At 50.9% G+C, this 20,999-nt stretch overlaps 1 protein-coding gene across 9 annotated transcripts in view; it reads right to left on the reverse strand.

The window, feature by feature from the left end:
• Positions 1-20,999, reverse strand: part of AHNAK (AHNAK nucleoprotein) — a 164,173-nt gene that overhangs the window by 120,491 nt on the left and 22,683 nt on the right. For 4 of the 9 annotated variants that reach the window (XR_009545573.1, XM_060176326.1, XM_060176328.1 and 1 more), the window contains exon 4: positions 19,739-19,926. Coding sequence is in view for 8 of the 9 variants with exons in the window: in XM_060176326.1 (XP_060032309.1) it covers positions 19,739-19,926 (188 nt within the window). In the remaining variant the exon portion in view is untranslated. Of the gene's footprint in view, positions 1-175; positions 18,836-19,738; positions 19,927-20,999 lie in introns of those variants that run through there. The other 5 variants (XM_060176323.1, XM_060176324.1, XM_060176322.1 and 2 more) reach the window with 5 other exon arrangements.

Below are 20,999 nucleotides of genomic sequence, written 5' to 3' on the forward strand. Positions count from 1 at the left end.
CTGGTTCTTTCTCATGAATAAATAATTTAAAAAAAAAAAAAAAAGAACTTAAGAAGAAAGCCTCTAATGACCCTCCCTTCTCCCCCAGGAATCGGGGGTCCTCTCTGAACCATCTGCACTCAGTGTACAGCCCCCCCCCCCTGCAACACCAAATGAAATGCAAAGTCACCAGACCTCAGAGTTAATAAACTGCTTTATTTGCCTTTGACAGCATCCATTTCTTACATTCTCAATTAATTCGCCATTAAAGTGCTGGAATTTTTTTTTTTTTTTTTTGAATCATGGTTAAGAGAAATCACAACTACCATTAAGGAACATGGTGCCCAGGAAGGAAACTGTCCCCACTACAGCACGCAGACTGGAAGCCCCTCGCTCAGAGCCAACCCCACAAATCTGCAAACAGATTCTACAATACTTCACGCTTCCCGGAGTGCCGAGCCACTGGGACGCCACCCCCCAAAAAGAAAGCACTGCTAGAACTCTAACCACACCCTTGGGCCTGGCCCACAGCAGCAGCTTCGGCCAGCCATCTTTGGGTGTTAGCTGTTTGAGTCAATCCAATCGTAGAAGAGACTTCTACCCCACCCCACCCTTACTAACAAAAGCCCCAAAGTCATTACAATGAAAAGAAAAAGAGGGTTTCCATTACCCCAAAACACTAACAATGGTTCAGTAAAAATGAGACTAATAAACACAAAAGCTGGCTTAGTAAACAAGGGCTCTCAGCATTCAAATGCAAATAAGGAGAAAAAAAAACTGAAATCTTAAGGCAAATACTGTTGACCTTGTATGTGAACTGGATGAACTTGGAGCCTTTGCAAGTCTCCTTAGGAAGTTCCAGGAGCTTTACAGGCAGTTGGCTTTTTTTTTTTTTTTTTTCAGTGCTTATCCCTAGAAGAGACAAGATCTTTGCATTATTGCTGAGGCTGTTGAGTGTGTTTCTCTTTGCAGTTTTTATATACAAACACACCCGAGGCTGATGTCTTTTTTTTTTAATATATACATATATGTACACACAAACAAAGGCCTGCTATTCTTTCTTGGTGGAGACTGACAACTCTACCTCAGGAAGCTGGACACCAACCTTGGTCCCACTGTCATTGCTAGAAGACGAAGACAGTCGGGACTTCTTACAGGCCAGGGACACACCACTCCCCTGTAACTTGCCTGCCTCCTCATCGCTCCCAGTTACTTCATAGTGACCTTTGCTCTTTGACCCCAAGCCCCCAAAGGTACCAAATTTTAGTTTCCCTGCTTTCCCTTTGACCTTCCCACCTTCCAGTGACACTTCCCCACCTTCAAACTCCAAAGTCCCCGTGGGTGTGGAAGGCGCAGAGAGCTCCCTTTCATCACTGAAGGAGTTTGAGCGGTGCCTCGGTTTCTTGCTCTTAAATAAGGAGAATTTGCCTTTGGGAGAAGATGCTTCAGCCTCTACCTCTCCCTCCAGGGAGCCGAGGCTGGCCTTGGAGCTCTTGAGGTCACCTTTGGACCCAGAGATGGATGCTTCTGGTGAGCCCGTCATGCCACCTTTGCCTTTACCTTTGGAAAAAGTGAACTTGGGCATTTTGATCTTGGATTTCTTCAGTTTGATGTCGCCCTCTTCGTACTCGGCATCTCCGGTGCCAGCCTGGACATTGGCTTCCACTTTGGGGAAGTTGATGTCCACCCCCACTTCTCTGCCTACCAGCTCCCGGCCTGAGACAGTGAACTTGGGGATCTTCATTTTGGGGAATGTGACTTTGCCAGATCCGCTTTCCAAGTGGCCTTGAGGCCCACCAGATACACTCAGCCCAGGACCCTGGAGTCCGATCGAACCTCCTTTCACACCTCCTTCCACCTTTGGTCCTGAGAAATGTAGTCCCCCAGTAGAACCTTTGGCGCTCAGATGCCCTTCCCCCAGGCTGATATCTGGGGCGCCAACGGCCCCTGAAATGTCCACACCACCTTTGATTTTTGGGCCCTTCAAGCTGACACCGAAATCTGACTCAGGAGGGGACACGTTAAAGGAAGGCCCCTTCACGCTGATGTCAGGAGCTGCTCCATGGAGACCAAGTCCTGAACCTTTCAAATCACCTTTGATTTCAGGGCCAGAGATATGCCCAGCGGGAAGCTTCACATTCATACCTGGCAGCTCCGCATGGCATCCAGAGGACTTCAATCCAGGCATCTGGAGGTTGCCTTCAAGGCCCGGGACACTGATGTCTGTGAGACCCCCTCCCATGGAGAGGCCTTTCATCTCACCAGTGGCTCCCAGGTTCCCTTTCACTTTTGGTCCTTGCAACTTTAAGTCCACATCTGGTGCTGAGACTTGAGGGCCAGAGATCTGGGGCCCTTTCAGGCTAAGGCCACCCAGGTTCACATCCAGGCCAGGCCCCTTTAGTTCTCCTTTGACTTGGGGCCCCTTGATGTTCATGTCCACCTCGGAACCTGGGGTAGAGAGAGTAAACTGGGGCAGCTTCATCTGGGGGAGCTTGATGCCGCCTTCAAATGCCTCCAGGTTCAGATCTGGAGCACCGACGGACACTTTTGGGCATTTGATGTCGCCAGAGACAGCCAGGTCTCCTTGTAGGCTTGGTCCCTTCAGGGTCACATCTGGGGCACCAACACTGAGCCCTGTGGTGGCATCAACTCCTGGGACCTTCACACCATCTCCTTCCAGCTTCACCTTTCCCCCGACACCTCTGAGGTCAAACCCGGGGACATTCACTTTCACGCTGGGAACGGATACATCCACTTCTCCCTTCAAGCTTGGCCCTTTCAAGTTCAGGTCAAGGTCAGGCCCAGAGGCTTTTGGCATAGAGAGGTCTACCTTTGGCCCTTTCAGAGACACATCTGGCCCTTCAAGTTTAACGTCCGGTGCACTCAAGCCTCCCTCCAGAGTGGGCAGCTGGGCGTGGGCCTCAGCCACCCCTCCTTCCACTTTCACGCCAGGGACACCGATTTGGGGCATCGAAAACTTGGGGAACTTGATTTTCGAGTCCGGACCTTGCAGATCTACTTCTGGTCCTTCCAGTCCCACGATGGGGACCTCGCCCTTCATCTTTGGTCCTTTCAAGTTCACATTCACATCGGGGACGGAGACTTGAGGGGCAGAAATGCCAAAGGATGGAGCTTTGACTTTAGCATCTGGGCCTTCGAGGTGGATGTCAGGTGCTTCCAGGTTTGCCTGCAGCTTGGGGCCTTTCAAGCCACCCTCTATTTTTGGCCCTGAGACTTCCACATCGGGCACTTTGAGCTTGGGAGCCTTCAGCTTGAGGTCAGCACCTTCCACGTGGATCCCCGGTGAAGAAATATCCAGATAAGGGGCCTGGATTTCACCCTCCATTTTGGGGCTAGGGAGAGGAGCCTCCGCTTTAAATTTAGGTGATTTGATGTCAAATTCGACGTCTGGGAAGTACATTTTTCCAAACATTGTTTTCTTGGCTCTGGGAGACTTCGCATCTGCCTTCAGTGTGGCATCAGGCCCTGTGACGCTGATATCAACATCAGGACCCTTGAGGGTGGCATCAACTTCACCCTCAGGAACATTCAGATCAAAACCCTGCTTCTTGGCCTTGATTTTGGGGCCGCTCATGTGAATTTTGGGCATTTTAAACTTACTCTTCTTGCCCTTGCTGCCAACACTAATTTCAGGAACCTCGAGGTTCAGCTCTGCTTCCGGAACTGTCACATCAAGTGAAGGTGCTTTGATGTCAGCTTTGGGGCTTTTGGCCCCAAAGCCAAACTTGGGTTTCTTAAATTTGTGAATTTTGACATCTGGTCCCTCAATGTTAATGTCTGGGCTCTCCATGTGCACATCCACATTCGGTGCCTCTAAGTCAACTTTGGGACCCTTGAGGTCCAGTTCACCACCTTCTAACTTGGGACCAGAAACTCCAATTTTGGGGGCCTTGAGATGCAAGTCAATATCAGGAGCAGTTATTTTCGGGGCAGATATATCCAGTGATGGCATCTTCAAACCGGGCCCACTAAGTTTGGCATCAGGGCCTTCAAAATCCAGACCTGGACCTTTAAGATCTACCTCTGGGCCTTTCAGAGTGCCTTCCATCTTGGGAAGAGACACATCAAAATCTCCTTTCACTTTAGGTCCTTTCAAATCCAGGTCAACATCAGGCATGGAGATCTTCGGAGCTTTGATGTTGATCTCAGGCATCTTGAACTTGGGACCCTTCAATTTAGCATCAGGGCCTTCAATGTTCACATCTGGCAAGTCAATGTCCACCTTGGGGCCTGAGACGTCAAGGTCAGCCTTGGGCAGGTTCACATCCACTTCTGGGCCCTCTGCTTTGAAACCTGGCATGCTAAACTTGGGCGTCTTCACCTTAGGCATCTTCAGGTGCCAATCTGGGCCAAGCACGTCCACATCTGGGACATCAATGTCCACTTTGGGGCCCTTCAGGTCAACTTCAGGACCCTTGAGTTCACCTTCCATTTTGGGCAGGGAAACGTCCATGTCACCCTTTACCTTGGGGCCCTTCAGGTTCAAGTCAACTTCAGGCATGGAGATCTTGGGGGCCTTCAGGTGGAGGTCAGGCATTTTAAACTTGGGGCCCTTCAGCTTCCCTTCTGGGCCATGAATGTCAACGTCAGGAGCTTCAATGTCCAGCTTAGGGCCTTTAATATCAATGTTGGGGCCTGTTAGATCTCCTTCTAACTTAGGAACAGAAACATCCAAATCTCCTTTAATCTTAGGTCCTTTCAAGTTCAAATCAATGTCACCCATGGAGATTTGAGGAGTTTTGAAATGGACATCAGGCATCTTCAGTTTGGGACCTTTGAGTTTCCCTTCTGGTCCCTCAATGTCCATCTCTGGGCCTTTCAGGTCAGCATCTACCTTAGGGAGGGAGAGATCAACATCTCCCTTTACTTTTGGCCCTTTCATATGTAAGTCAAAGTCAGGCATAGAAATCTTGGGAGCTTTGATGTGCATCTCGGGCATCTTGAATTTGGGGCCCTTCAAATTCCCTTCTGGACCTTCAATATTAACATGAGGAATATCAATGTCCAATTTAGGTCCCTTTAGGTCAATTTCAGGACCCTTGAGATCACCTTCCACTTTGGGGAGAGAGAGATCAACATCACCCTTCACTTTAGGACCCTTCAAGTTAAAGTCAATGTCAGGCATGGAGATCTTGGGAGCCTTGATGTTCATCTCGGGCATCTTGAACTTGGGGCCTTTCAGTTTTGCATCTGGACCTTCAATATTCACATCTGGCATGTCAATGTCCACCTTGGGGCCTGAGACATCAAGGTCAGCTTTGGGCAGGTTCACATCCACTTCTGGGCCCTCTGCTTTGAAGCCTGGCATGCTGATCTTGGGCATCTTTATCTTGGGCATCTTCAGGTGCCAGTCTGGGCCATGCACATCCACATCTGGGGCATCAATGTCCACTTTGGGGCCTTTGATGTCAACATCAGGAGCCTTCAGGTCACCTTCCACCTTGGGGAGAGAAACGTCCACATCTCCTTTGACCTTAGGACCTTTCAGATGTAAGTCAAAGTCGGGCATGGAGATCTTGGGGGCCTTGATGTTCATCTCGGGCATCTTGAACTTGGGACCCTTAAATTTGGCATCTGGACCCTCAACAGTCACATCTGGCATGTCAACATCCACCTTGGGGCCTGAGACATCAAGGTCAGCCTTGGGCAGATTCACATCCACTTCTGGGCCCTCTGCTTTGAAACCTGGCATGCTGAACTTGGGCATCTTCACCTTGGGCATCTTCAGGTGCCAGTCTGGGCCATGCACGTCCACATCTGGGACATCAATGTCCACTTTGGGGCCCTTCAGGTCAACTTCAGGACCCTTGAGTTCACCTTCCACTTTGGGCAGGGAAACGTCCATGTCACCCTTTACCTTGGGGCCCTTCAGGTTCAAGTCAACTTCAGGCATGGAGATCTTGGGGGCCTTCAGGTGGAGGTCAGGCATTTTAAACTTGGGGCCCTTCAGCTTCCCTTCTGGGCCATGAATGTCAATGTCAGGAGCTTCGATGTCCACTTTGGGGCCTGAGACATCAAGGTCAGCCTTGGGCAAGTCCACATCCACTTCTGGGCCCTCTGCTTTGAAGCCTGGCATGCTGATCTTGGGCATCTTTATCTTGGGCATCTTCAGGTGCCAGTCTGGGCCATGCATGTCCACATCTGGGGCATCAATGTCCACTTTGGGGCCTTTGATGTCAACATCAGGAGCCTTCAGGTCACCTTCTACCTTGGGAAGAGAAACATCCACATCTCCTTTGACCTTAGGACCTTTCAGATGTAAGTCAAAGTCAGGCATGGAGATCTTGGGGGCCTTGATGTTCATCTCGGGCATCTTGAATTTAGGGCCTTTCAACTTTGCATCTGGGCCTTCAATATTCACATCTGGCATGTCAATGTCCACCGTGGGGCCTGAGACATCAAGATCAGCCTTGGGCAGGTTCACATCCACTTCTGGGCCCTCTGCTTTGAAGCCTGGCATGCTGATCTTGGGCATCTTTATCTTGGGCATCTTCAGGTGCCAGTCTGGGCCATGCACATCCACATCTGGGGCATCAATGTCTACTTTGGGGCCTTTGATGTCAACATCAGGAGCCTTCAGGTCACCTTCCACCTTGGGAAGAGAAACATCCACATCTCCTTTGACCTTAGGACCTTTCAGATGTAAGTCAAAGTCAGGCATGGAGATCTTGGGGGTCTTGATGTTCATCTCGGGCATCTTGAATTTAGGGCCTTTCAGCTTTGCATCTGGACCCTCAATATTCACATCTGGCATGTCAACATCCACCTTGGGGCCTGAGACATCAAGGTCAGCCTTGGGCAGGTTCACATCCACTTCTGGGCCCTCTGCTTTGAAACCTGGCATGCTGAACTTGGGCATCTTCACCTTGGGCATCTTCAGGTGCCAGTCTGGACCATGCACATCTACATCTGGGACATCAATGTCCACCTTGGGGCCTTTGATATCAATCTCAGGGCCTTTAAGGTCTCCTTCAATCTTGGGAAGGGAAACATCTGCATCACCCTTCAGCTTAGGACCCTTCAAGTTTAAGTCAATATCTGGCATCGATATTTTGGGAGCCTTGATGTGCATCTCTGGCATCTTGAACTTGGGACCCTTTAGTTTCCCCTCTGGGCCTTCAATGCTAACATCAGGAGTGTCAATGTCCACTTTGGGACCTTTGATATCCACTTCCGGGCCCTTGAGTTCACCTTCTACTTTAGGCAAAGACACAACCATGTCACCCTTTATTTTGGGACCCTTCAGATTCAGATCAAGATCAGGCATAGAGATTTTAGGGGCTTTGATGTTCATTTCAGGCATCTTGAACTTGGGGCCCTTCAATTTGGCATCTGGACCTTCAATATTCACATCTGGCATGTCAATGTCCACCTTGGGGCCTGAGACATCAAGGTCACCTTTGGGCAGGTTCACATCCACTTCTGGGCCCTCTGCTTTGAAGCCTGGCATGCTGAACTTGGGCATCTTCATCTTGGGCATCTTCAGGTGCCAGTCTGGGCCATGTGTGTCCACTTCTGGGGCACTGACATCCACTTTAGGACCTTTGATGTCCACATCTGGCACTTTCACTTCACCTTCAATCTTGGGCACAGACACATCTATATCACCTTTGACCTTGGGGCCCTTCAGGTTTACATCAATGTCAGGCATAGAGATCTTGGGAGCTTTGATATTCACGTCTGGCATCTTGAGTTTGGGGCCTTTTAAGCTTCCTTCTAGACCTTCTACATTGATTTCTGGGCCCTCAATGTTCATACCAGGACCCTCTATGTTGATGTCTCCTTTTGGCAGGTCCACAGCTACATCTGGCCCTTCTGCTTTTACACCAGTTAAGCCAAATTTAGGCATTTTCATCTTGGGCATCTTCAAGTTCCACTCTGGGCCATGAACATCCACATCAGGTACATCCATATGAATGTCTGGTGCCTTCACATCCAGTGTGGGCCCTTTAAAGTCACCTTCCAAGTTTGGAGCTGCCACATCTAAGTCGCCTTTGACTTTAGGACCTTTAAGATTTAATTCCACATCAGGCATAGATACTTTGGGAGATGAAATACTCAGGAACGGCATTTTGAACTTGGATCCTTTTACTTTTCCTTGGACCTCAACATCAGGGGCATTAATATCAACTTTTGGGCCAGTTACATCAATATCTGGCTTTTTAACTTTGACATCCACTTCAGGTGTCTGAACTTTGGGACTCGAAAAATTAAACTTGGGAAACTTAAAACGAGACTTCTTCGACTTGCTTTCAATGTTGACCTTGGGACCAGAAATGTCCACTTCTGGGCCCTTCACATCCAACTTGGGAGATTTAATGCCACCTTCCAACTTGGGTCCAGATACATCAATATCGCCCTTGAGCTTTGAGCCTTTCAAATTCAAGTCAATTTCTGGCATGGAGATTTTGGGCATGTTCACATGCATGTCAGGCATCGTTAGTTTGGGGCCTTTTAATTTACCTTCTGGGCCATGAATGTCAATATCTGGAGCATCTACATCCATCTTTGGGCCCTTGATGTCAAGACTAGGCCCTTTCAAGCCACCTTCTACATTTGGAAGTGAAACATCCACATCTCCTTTGATTTTAGGGCCTTTAATGTTAAGATCCAAATCTGGCATGGAGATCTTAGGAGCTTTTATGTTCATCTCTGGCATCTTGAACTTGGGACCCTTCAATTTAGCATCAGGGCCTTCAATGTTCACATCTGGCAAGTCAATGTCCACCTTGGGGCCTGAGACATCAAGGTCAGCTTTGGGCAGGTTCACATCTACGTCTGGGCCCTCTGCTTTGAAGCCTGGCATGCTGATCTTGGGCATCTTCATCTTGGGCATCTTCAGGTGCCAGTCTGGGCCATGCATGTCCACATCTGGGACATCAATGTCCATTTTAGGGCCTTTGATATCCACCTCAGGAACTTTAATATCACCTTCCACTTTTGGTAAAGACATGTCTACATCACCTTTCACCTTGGGGCCCTTCAGGTTTAAGTCAATGTCAGGCATAGAGATCTTGGGGGCCTTGATGTTCATCTCGGGCATCTTGAACTTGGGGCCTTTCAGTTTTGCATCCGGACCTTCAATATTCACATCTGGCATGTCAATGTCCACCTTGGGACCTGAGACATCAAGGTCAGCTTTGGGCAGGTTCACATCCACTTCTGGGCCCTCTGCTTTGAAGCCTGGCATGCTGATCTTGGGCATCTTTATCTTGGGCATCTTCAGGTGCCAGTCTGGGCCATGCACATCCACATCTGGGGCATCAATGTCCACTTTGGGGCCTTTGATGTCAACATCAGGAGCCTTCAGGTCACCTTCCACCTTGGGCAGAGAAATGTCCACATCTCCTTTGACCTTAGGACCTTTCAGATGTAAGTCAAAGTCAGGCATGGAGATCTTGGGGGCCTTGATGTTCATCTCGGGCATCTTGAATTTAGGGCCTTTCAGCTTTGCATCTGGACCCTCAATATTCACATCTGGCATGTCAATGTCCACCTTGGGGCCTGAGACATCAAGGTCAGCCTTGGGCAGGTCCACATCCACTTCTGGGCCCTCTGCTTTGAAGCCTGGCATGCTGAACTTCGGCATTTTCATCTTGGGCATCTTCAGGTGCCAGTCTGGGCCATGCACGTCCACATCTGGGGCATCAATGTCCACTTTGGGGCCTTTGATGTCAACATCAGGAGCTTTCAGGTCACCTTCCACCTTGGGCAGAGAAATGTCCACATCTCCTTTGACCATAGGACCTTTCAGATGTAAGTCAAAGTCAGGCATGGAGATCTTGGGGGCCTTGATGTTCATCTCGGGCATCTTGAATTTAGGGCCTTTCAGCTTTGCATCTGGACCTTCAATATTCACATCTGGCATGTCAATGTCCACCTTGGGGCCTGAGACATCAAGGTCAGCCTTGGGCAGGTTCACATCCACTTCTGGGCCCTCTGCTTTGAAGCCTGGCATGCTGATCTTGGGCATCTTTATCTTGGGCATCTTCAGGTGCCAGTCTGGGCCATGCACATCCACATCTGGGGCATCAATGTCCACTTTGGGGCCTTTGATGTCAACATCAGGAGCCTTCAGGTCACCTTCCACCTTGGGAAGAGAAACGTCCACATCTCCTTTGACCTTAGGACCTTTCAGATGTAAGTCAAAGTCAGGCATGGAGATCTTGGGGGCCTTGATGTTCATCTCGGGCATCTTGAATTTAGGGCCTTTCAGCTTTGCATCTGGACCTTCAATATTCACATCTGGCATGTCAATGTCCACCTTGGAGCCTGAGACATCAAGATCAGCCTTGGGCAGGTTCACATCCACTTCTGGGCCCTCTGCTTTGAAGCCCGGCATGCTGATCTTGGGCATCTTCATTTTGGGCATCTTCAGGTGCCAGTCTGGGCCATGAACTTCGGGAGCATTAATGTCTACTTTGGGTCCTTTGAGGTTCACATCTGGTGCTTTGATTTTACCTTCTACATCAGGCACAGACACATCTACCTCTCCTTTGAGTTTGGGAGCTTTCAGATTTAGGTCCACATCAGGCATAGAAATATTTGGGGCTTTGAAGTGCATGTCAGGCATCTTGAACTTGGGGCCTTTCAATTTGCCCTCTGGTCCTTCAATATCAACATCTGGGCCTTTGAGGTCACCTTCCAACTTAGGAACATCAACACCCACCTCTCCCTTTATCTTGGGGCTTTTTAAGTGTAGATCAATATCTGGCATGGAGATTTTGGGAGTTTTAAAGTGCATGTCTGGCATCTTAAACTTAGGACTTTTCCATTTACCATCTGGCCCTTCCACAGTCACATCTGGCATGTCAGCATCAAGTTTAGGGCCCTTAACATCAAATTCTGGACCCTTGAGCTCTCCTTCTAGTTTTGGAATGGAAACATCAACATCGCCTTTGATTTTAGGTCCCTTTAAGTTGAAATCAACATCGGGCATGGAGATCTTGGGAGCATGAAAGTGCATGTCTGGCATCTTGAACTTGGGGCCTCTCAGCTTTGCATCTGGACCTTCAATATTCACATCTGGCATGTCAATGTCCACCTGGGGGCCTGAGACATCAAGGTCAGCCTTGGGCAGGTTCACATCCACTTCTGGGCCCTCTGCTTTGAAGCCTGGCACGCTGAACTTGGGCATCTTCATCTTGGGCATCTTAAGATGCCAGTCTGGGCCATGCACATCCACATCTGGGGCACTGATGTCAACTTTGGGCCCTTTAATGTCCACATCTGGCATTTTCACTTCACCTTCAATCTTGGGCACAGACACGTCCATCTCCCCCTTGATTTTGGGGGCTTTCATGTGCAAGTCCACGTCAGGCATGGAGATCTTGGGGGCCTTGAAGTGCATGTCTGGCATCTTGAACTTGGGGCCTTTCAACTTGGCATCAGGACATTCCAGCTCTACATCAGGCACCTCCACATCCACACTGGGTCCCTTCAGGTCTCCCTCCAATTTCGGCACAGACACATCCACATCTCCTTTGACTTTGGGGCCTTTCAAGTGCAAGTTCATATCAGGCATGGAGATCTTGGGGGTCTTGAAGTGCATGTCTGGCATCTTGAACTTAGGACCCTTCAGTTTCGCATCTGGGCATTCAAGGCTCACATCTGGACCTTCAATGTCCACCTTGGGGCCTGAAACATCAAGGTCAGCCTTGGGCAGGTTCACATCCACTTCTGGGCCCTCTGCTTTGAAGCCTGGCATGCTGAACTTGGGCATCTTCATCTTAGGCATCTTCAGGTGCCAGTCTGGGCCATGCACATCCACATCTGGGGCACTTAAGTCAACTTTGGGCCCTTTAATGTCCACCTCTGGCACTTTCACTTCACCTTCAATCTTGGGCACAGACACGTCCATATCCCCCTTGATTTTGGGGGCTTTCATGTGCAAGTCCACGTCAGGCATGGAGATCTTGGGGGCCTTGAAGTGCATGTCTGGCATCTTGAACTTGGGGCCTTTCAGTTTTGCATCTGAGCACTCAAGGCTCACATCTGGACCTTCAATGTCCACCTTGGGGCCTGAGACATCAAGGTCAGCTTTGGGCAGGTTCACATCCACTTCTGGGCCCTCTGCTTTGAAGCCTGGCATGCTGAACTTGGGCATCTTCATCTTGGGCATCTTCAGGTGCCAGTCTGGGCCATGTACATCCAAATCTGGGGCACTGATGTCAACTTTGGGCCCTTTAATGTCCACTTCTGGCACTTTCACTTCACCTTCAATCTTGGGCACAGACACGTCCATCTCCCCCTTGATTTGGGGGGCTTTCATGTGCAAGTCCACGTCAGGCATGGAGATCTTGGGGGCCTTGAAGTGCATGTCCGGCATCTTGAATTTAGGGCCTTTCAGTTTTGCATCTGGGCACTCAAGGCTCACATCTGGAGCTTCAATGTCTACCTTGGGGCCTGAGACATCAAGGTCAGCCTTGGGCAGGTTCACATCCACTTCTGGGCCCTCTGCTTTGAAGCCTGGCATGCTGAACTTGGGCATCTTCACCTTAGGCATCTTCAGGTGCCAGTCTGGGCCATGCACGTCCACATCAGGAACATCAATGTCCACTTTGGGGCCCTTAACATCCACATCTGGCACTTTCACTTCACCTTCAATCTTGGGCACAGACACGTCCATCTCCCCCTTGATTTTGGGGGCTTTCATGTGCAAGTCCACATCAGGCATGGAGATCTTGGGGGCCTTGAAGTGCATGTCTGGCATCTTGAACTTGGGGCCTTTCAACTTGGCATCAGGACATTCCAGCTCTACATCAGGCACCTCCACATCCACACTGGGTCCCTTCAGGTCTCCCTCCAATTTCGGCACAGACACGTCCACATCTCCTTTGACCTTGGGGCCTTTCAAGTGCAAGTTCATATCAGGCATGGAGATCTTGGGGGTCTTGAAGTGCATGTCTGGCATCTTGAACTTAGGACCCTTCAGTTTCGCATCTGGGCATTCAAGACTCACATCTGGAACCTCCACATCCACACTGGGACCTTTGATATCAACTTGCGGGCCTCTTAGCTCACCTCCTAGTTCTGGCACAGAAGCATCGATCTCTCCTTTCAGTTTGGGTCCCTTCAAATTCAAATCCACATCTGGCATGGAGATCTTGGGGGCCTTGATGTTCAACTTGGGCATCTTAAATTTGGAGCCTTTGACTTTTCCTTCTGGTCCCTCAATATCCAAATCAGGAGCATCAATGTCCATATTTGGGCCAGAAACATTGATGTCGGCCTTGGGTAGGTTCACGTCCACTTCTGGGCCCTCTCCTTTGAAGCCTGGCATGCTGAACTTGGGCATCTTCACCTTGGGCATCTTCAGGTGCCAGTCTGGGCCATGCACGTCCACATCAGGAACATCAATGTCCACTTTGGGGCCCTTAACATCCACATCTGGCACTCTCACTTCACCTTCAATCTTGGGCACAGACACGTCCATCTCCCCTTTGATTTTGGGGGCTTTCATGTGCAAGTCCACGTCAGGCATGGAGATCTTGGGGGCCTTGAAGTGCATGTCTGGCATCTTGAACTTGGGGCCTTTCAACTTTCCTTCTGGGCCTTCAATGTCAATATCACCAACATCCACATCCATCTTGGGTGCTTTCACATCAATTTCAGGAACTTTCACATCTCCTTCCACTTTGGGGAGGGAAACACTTGCATCTGTTTTCAGTTTAGGGCCTTTCAGATTAAGCCCAACATCAGGCATAGAGATTTTGTGGGTCTGTATATTCATGCCGGGCATCTTGAACTTGGGGCCCTTCAATTTGGCATCTAGACCTTCAATGTTCACATCTGGCAAGTCAATGTCCACCTTGGGGCCTGAGACATCCAGGTCAGCCTTGGGCAGGTTCACATCTACCTCTGGGCCCTCTCCTTTGAAGCCTGGCATGCTGAACTTGGGCATCTTCACCTTGGGCATCTTCAGGTGCCAGTCTGGGCCATGCATGCCTGCATCTGGTGCATTAATATCCACTTTGGGACCTTTAATGTCAACATCTGGAACTTTTATCTCTCCTTCTACTTTTGGAGCTTTAACGTCAGAGTCACCTTTCAGTTTAGGACCTTTTAAATGCAAACTAACATCTGGCATGGAAATCTTCTGGGGTTTTATATTCACATCGGGTATCTTGAACTTAGGACCCTTCAGTTTCGCATCCGGACCTTCAATATTCACATCTGGGCATTCAATGTCCACCTTGGGGCCTGAGACATCAAGGTCAGCCTTGGGCAGGTTCACATCCACTTCTGGGCCCTCTGCCTTGAAGCCCGGCATGCTGAATTTGGGCATTTTCACCTTGGGCATCTTCAGGTGCCAGTCTGGGCCATGCACGTCCACATCTGGGGCACTGACGTCAACTTTGGGCCCTTTGATGTTCACATCTGGCACTTTCACTTCACCTTCCACATCAGGCAAAGAGACATCCATATCACCCTTGAGTTTTGGCCCTTTAAGATTCAGGTTCACATCAGGCATGGAGATCTTGGGGGCCTTGACATTCATCTCGGGCATCTTGAACTTGGGACCTTTCAGTTTTGCATCTGGACCTTCAATATTCACATCTGGCATGTCAATGTCCACCTGGGAGCCTGAGACATCAAGGTCAGCCTTGGGCAGGTTCACATCCACTTCTGGGCCCTCTGCTTTGAAGCCTGGCACACTGAACTTGGGCATCTTCATCTTGGGCATCTTCAGGTGCCAGTCTGGGCCATGCACATCCACATCTGGGGCACTGATGTCAACTTTGGGTCCTTTAATGTCCACATCTGGCACTTTCACTTCACCTTCAATCTTGGGCACAGACACGTCCATCTCCCCCTTGATTTGGGGGGCTTTCATGTGCAAGTCCACGTCAGGCATGGAGATCTTGGGGGCCTTGAAGTGCATGTCTGGCATCTTGAACTTGGGGCCTTTCAGTTTTGCATCTGGGCACTCAAGGCTCACATCTGGACCTTCAATGTCCACCTTGGGGCCTGAGACATCAAGGTCAGCCTTGGGCAGGTTCACATCTACTTCTGGGCCCTCTGCTTTAAAGCCTGGCATGCTGAACTTGGGCATCTTCATCTTAGGCATCTTCAGGTGCCAGTCTGGGCCATGCACATCCACATCTGGGGCACTGATGTCAACTTTGGGCCCTTTAATGTCCACCTCTGGCACTTTCACTTCACCTTCAATCTTGGGCACAGACACATCCATCTCCCCCTTGATTTGGGGGGCTTTCATGTGCAAGTCCACGTCAGGCATGGAGATCTTGGGGGCCTTGAAGTGCATGTCTGGCATCTTGAACTTGGGGCCTTTCAGTTTTGCATCTGGACACTCAAGGCTCACATCTGGAGCTTCAATGTCCACCTTGGGGCCTGAGACATCAAGGTCAGCCTTGGGCAGGTTCACATCCACTTCTGGGCCCTCTGCTTTGAAGCCTGGCACGCTGAACTTGGGCATCTTCATCTTAGGCATCTTCAGGTGCCAGTCTGGGCCATGCATATCCACATCTGGGGCACTGATGTCAACTTTGGGTCCTTTAATGTCCACCTCTGGCACTTTCACTTCACCTTCAATCTTGGGCACAGACACGTCCATCTCCCCCTTGATTTTGGGGGCTCTCATGTGCAAGTCCACGTCAGGCATGGAGATCTTGGGGGCCTTGAAGTGCATGTCTGGCATCTTGAACTTGGGGCCTTTCAGTTTTGCATCTGGGCACTCAAGGCTCACATCTGGAGCTTCAATGTCCACCTTTGGTGCTGATATGTTAATGTCAGCTTTGGGCAGGTTCACGTCCACTTCTGGGCCTTCACTTTTGAAGCTTGGCATGCTGAACTTGGGCATCTTCATCTTGGGCATCTTCAAGCTCCAGTCTGCTCCCTGAACTTCCACATCTGGTGCTTTAATGTCTACATTGGGACCTTTGATGTCCACCTCTGGCACTTTCACTTCACCTTCAAGTTTTGGTGCTGACACAACTAGGTTTCCTTTCATTTTGGATCCTTTAAGATCTAGGTCCACATCTGGCAGAGACATCTTAGGGGCTTTGAAGTGCATTTCAGGCATCTTAAACTTGGGGCCCTTCAGCTTCCCTTCTGGTCCTTCAAGGCTGAGATCTGGAGCACTAAGATCTACTTTTGGTACAGAAATGTCCACATCAGCTTTGGGCAAGTTCACATCCAGCTCTGGGCCCTCTCCTTTCAGGCTTGGCATGGTAAATTTGGGCATTTTCATCTTTGGCATCTTCAGGTTCCACTCAGGACCATGAATGTCAACATCTGGAGCACTGACATCTACTTTTGGTCCTTTCAAGTCCCCTTCCAACTTTGGCACTGTGACGTCATATTCTCCCTTCACCCTGGGACCTTTCATATGCAAATCCACATCAGGCATGGAGATCTTGGGGGCCTTGATGTTCATCTCAGGCATCTTGAACTTAGGACCCTTCACCTTCACATCAGGCCCCTCAAGACTCACTTCTGGTATGCCAACATCCACCTTGGGGACTGAGACGTCAAAGTCAGCCTTGGGCAGGTTCACCTCCACTTCTGGGCCCTCTGCTTTGAAGCCTGGCACGCCAAACTTGGGCATTTTCATCTTGGGCATCTTTAGGTGCCAGTCTGGGCCATGAACTTCCACATCTGGTGCCCCAATGTCCACTTTGGCACTTTTAAGTTCAACATCTGGAACCTTGGCCTCCCCTTCGACCCTTGGCACTGTGACATCATATTCCCCTTTGACTTTAGGGCCCTTCAGATGTAAGTCCACATCTGGCATGGAGATCTTGGGGGCTTTTATGTTCATCTCTGGCATCTTGAACTTGGGGCCTTTCAGTTTCCCTTCTGGACCCTCGATACTGACGTCTGGAGCTGTAATATCTACCTTGGGCCCAGAAATGTCCACATCGGCCTTGGGCAGACTCACATCCACCTCTGGGCCCTCAGCTTTCACTCCAGGAACACTGAACTTGGGCATCTTCATCTTGGGCATCTTCAGGTGCCAGTCAGGGCTGTGAACTTCCACATCTGGAACAGCAATGTCCACTTTGGGGCCTTTCACTTCTCCTTCCAGTTTTGGCACTGTTACATCATATTCTCCCTTCACCTTGGTGCCCTTAACATGTAGATCAACATCTGGCATGGAGATTTTAGGGGTCTTGACACCGACGTCAGGCAGCTTCATGTCGGGTCCTTTAATTTTGGCCTCCGGGCTCCCTATGCTGACATTTGGAGCCTCCACGTTGATCTTGGGCCCTGAAAGACTGACCTCTCCTTTGGGCAGAGTCACGTCTACCTCTGAGACTTGCCCTTGGATGCCTGCTGTGCCGAACTTAGGCATTTTCATCTTGGGCATCTTCAGGTTCCAGTCTGGCCCATGCACATCCACCTCTGGGGCACTGACCTCCACTTTGGGGCCTTTGACATCAACTTCAGGGAGCCTGACTTTGCCCTCCACTCTGGGGACCTCTACAGCACCTTTCACTTTGGGTGCAGCCACATTCAGGTCAACATCCGCCATAGAGATGCTACAGGTTCCTGGTTTCCCAGCTGGACCGCTAAGCTTGGGGCCTGTCAGAGTCCCCTCTGGGCTGGGTAGCTCCATGTCAATTTTGGAGCCTTTCACGGACACCTGTGGGCCTTTCACCTCACCTTGCACCTCAGGAAGGGAGACTTTGATGTCTCCTTTCAGTTTAGGGGATGCAAGGCTCAGATCCACATCCTGCATGGAGATTTTAGGCTTCTGAACGATCAATTCAGGACTCTTGCCTTTGGCGCCCTTGAACTTTCCTTCCAGCCCACCGGTTGTCACTTCAGGCAGGCTGACACCTCCAGACAACTCACCCTCGGGCAGCGTCACACTGAGGCCAGGTCCCTCTCCCTTAGCACCTGACACTGAGAATTTGGGGACTTTCATCTGGGGCATGTGCAGCTTGCCGCCTGGTCCCTGGATATCAACTTCGGGGCCTCGAGCCTCCATGCTGGGGTTAGTGACACTGCCCTCGAGTTTGGGAATCGAGATGTCGGCCCCCGTGGCCCCCTGTATCTTGGCACCTTTCAGGCCTAGGTCAAGGGATGGGCCAGAAACGGACGGGCCCTTCAGCTTCCCCTCGATAGCAGCAGAGGGGACACTGACCTCTAGCTTAGGGGTCTGGACGCTTCCACCGATGACCATGCCTGGTTTGCTGCCCTTGTGACCCACAGAGAACTCGGGTGCAGAGACGTTGAGCCCCACCTCCAGCACCTGGCCCTCGGACTCTGTGGTGACACCAAATTTTGGCACCTTCATGGTGGGGATTTTAATTTTCCCTTCACCACCACTCTGCAGCTCCACTGCCCCACCCCCAAGAGAAGATGTAATGTCCCCTCCTGGAACCTGCACACCTACTTTGCTCCCCAAGTCCAAGCCCTTGGCACTGGCACTGATACTGGGGGTCCCCACCTTGACGCCAGGGACGGTGACCTGGAGCTGCGAGTGGCCGGCACCTTGGAGCTCTGGTCCTGAAGCAGACAGAGCCCCTGCCCGGATGTCCACGGCAGCGCCTGCAGCTGGAGATGTGGCTCCCGAGCCCGAGGGCAGCCTGATCACTGTCTTGCCTGGCTGGGTCTCCACATCCATGGTGGAGATCTCAGTCACTTCGTGCCGAGGAATCTTGATCTTGAACTCAGGGCTGCTGATATCAATGTCCTTGGCTCCATCCCGGCCTGTCACATCCACAGTGTAGGCGGTGACCCTCCTGGTCACCGTGATGGTGCGGCTCTGGGTCTCCCCGAGGTCCCCTTCCACTCCATCCTCTGACCTCAGGCGAGGCTTGATCTTGGTGGTGTAGATGCGCTGGTAGTCTTCGTCATCCCCACTCTGCAGAAAGACACGCCCGGCACAGGTTGCAGCTGAGCCCACCTGCCTCCCAGACTGCCCGGCTGCAGCCCCACGACCACTGCTACGTCGCCCGGCTCCCCAAGAAGCAGCGGCCACAAAGAGGGCGTCCAAGGAGCCTCCCGGGGCAGAGCACAGGGGCTAGAGGAAGGAGCTGACCACACATCACAGGAAGAAATCAGACAGTTGGGGGGGGGGGAGGCTCCAGGAAGCCAGAGACATTGGGGAGGAGAGGGTGCAGACTCCTGAGACGGGTATACAGTGAAGTCTAGGTTCAAACGGGCCAGTGGGGTCCCAGAGACGCCTCCCTGGCGACCGACCGATCCTGTGCCGGCTTGACCCCAGCCGCTCTTAACTCTCACCCCAACAGGCTTGTTTGTTTAATCGGAAGGGAATCCTCCCAGGGACCCTTGGAAAGCCTTTTGTGGAGACTGGTTGTGCTCTGTTAACATTTTCACTCTGAGGACCCACTCTGTATTAAATAAACAAGCCTGGAGAAGAAGCAGAGGCCGTCCCTGGCAGGCGGGCTACAGGCACTGTGCCGCCCAGCCTCTGATTCACAGAGAGAGCCAGGCAGTGCTGCGAGTCTGTGAGGCAGGGCTGGGCACCTGAGAAGTCACTGCAGAATCCTACCGAGCAGCCAACCTTCCTCCAGGCATCCGTGGGGCGGCTTCTGGAGAGACTGACAGGAGACTGCGAGGAACATCCACACCATTAGGCAGGCAGAGATGCAGGAGGAGGAATGTGAGAGAGCCACAGGCAGGCAGCAGGTTCAGGGAAGAGGGTGTGCAGTGGGACAGGGGGCACTTGGGTGCAGCCCAGGCAGGGGCTGGATACAGACAAGCAGGGGGTAGGAGCGGGGGGGGGGGGGGGAGTGCCACTCACCAGAACCACCTCAGAGCTGTGGGAGCTGAAGACTTCATGAGTCCAGGTCTGGCCAGGCTCGGGGGAGCGGTCCCCCTTGCGATGCAGCTTCAGGCCCACGGTGTGGTGGCCCATGGTGTTCAGCAGCTGAGTCACCTCGGCTGACTGCAGGTTGTCAAAGTAGATAGTGGCCCCCACGATCTGGTCCCCTGAGCAGAGAGGAGGAACAAGGAGCTGAGTCCCCCATCACCCCCTCCCCCACAACATGAATCAACCTGCCAGTGTCCATGTCCAGCAGAGAAGCAATTACAGAAGCCAGAACTCCCACCTTCTGCACCCCATAAAAAATTGGGCCATATCCACAGAAGGGGAGAAATGTTAGGGGAAGATAACCAAAGGGCTCTGAACCCCACTTCCATCTGGACCCAAAGAGAGAAAAGGAAAAGAGGAAAGAGGAAGGACATTCAGAAATAGTAGTAGATGTAGGTGTGACTTAGAAAGGAAGAAAAGGCAGGACCGCAGGGAAAAAAGCGGGCAAAAATATGATCGAGAGAGAGATAATTATAGAAATTATAGTGGGGCTGAGTGGTGGTGCACCTGGTTGAATGCACGTGTTACAAAGTGCAAGGCCCAGGGTTCAAGCCTCCAGTCCCCACCTGCAGGGGGGTCACTTCACAAGCGGTGAAGCAGGTCTGCAGGTGTCTATCTCTCTCCCTCTCTGTCTCCTCCTCTCTCTCAACTTCTGGCTGTCTCTATGCAATACACAAATAACAGTAATAAAAAACATTTAATAATAATAATAGTCAACCCATATCTGTGCCCTTGAGAGAGCTACTGCAGTTCCCAATGGAACTGTGAGAACACAGAAGTCTGGTGGTGGGAGTGATATGGAGTCGCTCCCCTGCTATCTTGTCATTTTGTAAACCAATATTAAATCACTAGTAAAAAAAAAAAAAAGAAGGGGGGGGCTGGGCAGTAGTGCACCGGGTTAAGCGCACATGGCACAAACAACAAGGGCAACAAAGGGGGAAAACATAGCTTCCGGGAGCAGTGGATTTGTGGTGCAGGCACCAAGCCCCAGCAATAACCCTGGAGGCAAGAAAGAAAGGAAGGAAGGAAGGAAGGAAGGAAGGAAGGAAGGAAGGAGGAAGAAGGAAAGAAAGAAAGAAAGAAAGAAAGGAAGGAAGGAAGGAAGGAAGGAAGGAAGGAAGGAAGGAAGGAAGGAAGGGTCCCACGCACACACACACTCCCAGCCCTCAACAACTCAGGGAAACTAAACCCA

Source organism: Erinaceus europaeus, chromosome 17 (genome assembly GCF_950295315.1).
Source record: "Erinaceus europaeus chromosome 17, mEriEur2.1, whole genome shotgun sequence".
NCBI classification, from domain to species: domain Eukaryota; kingdom Metazoa; phylum Chordata; class Mammalia; order Eulipotyphla; family Erinaceidae; genus Erinaceus; species Erinaceus europaeus.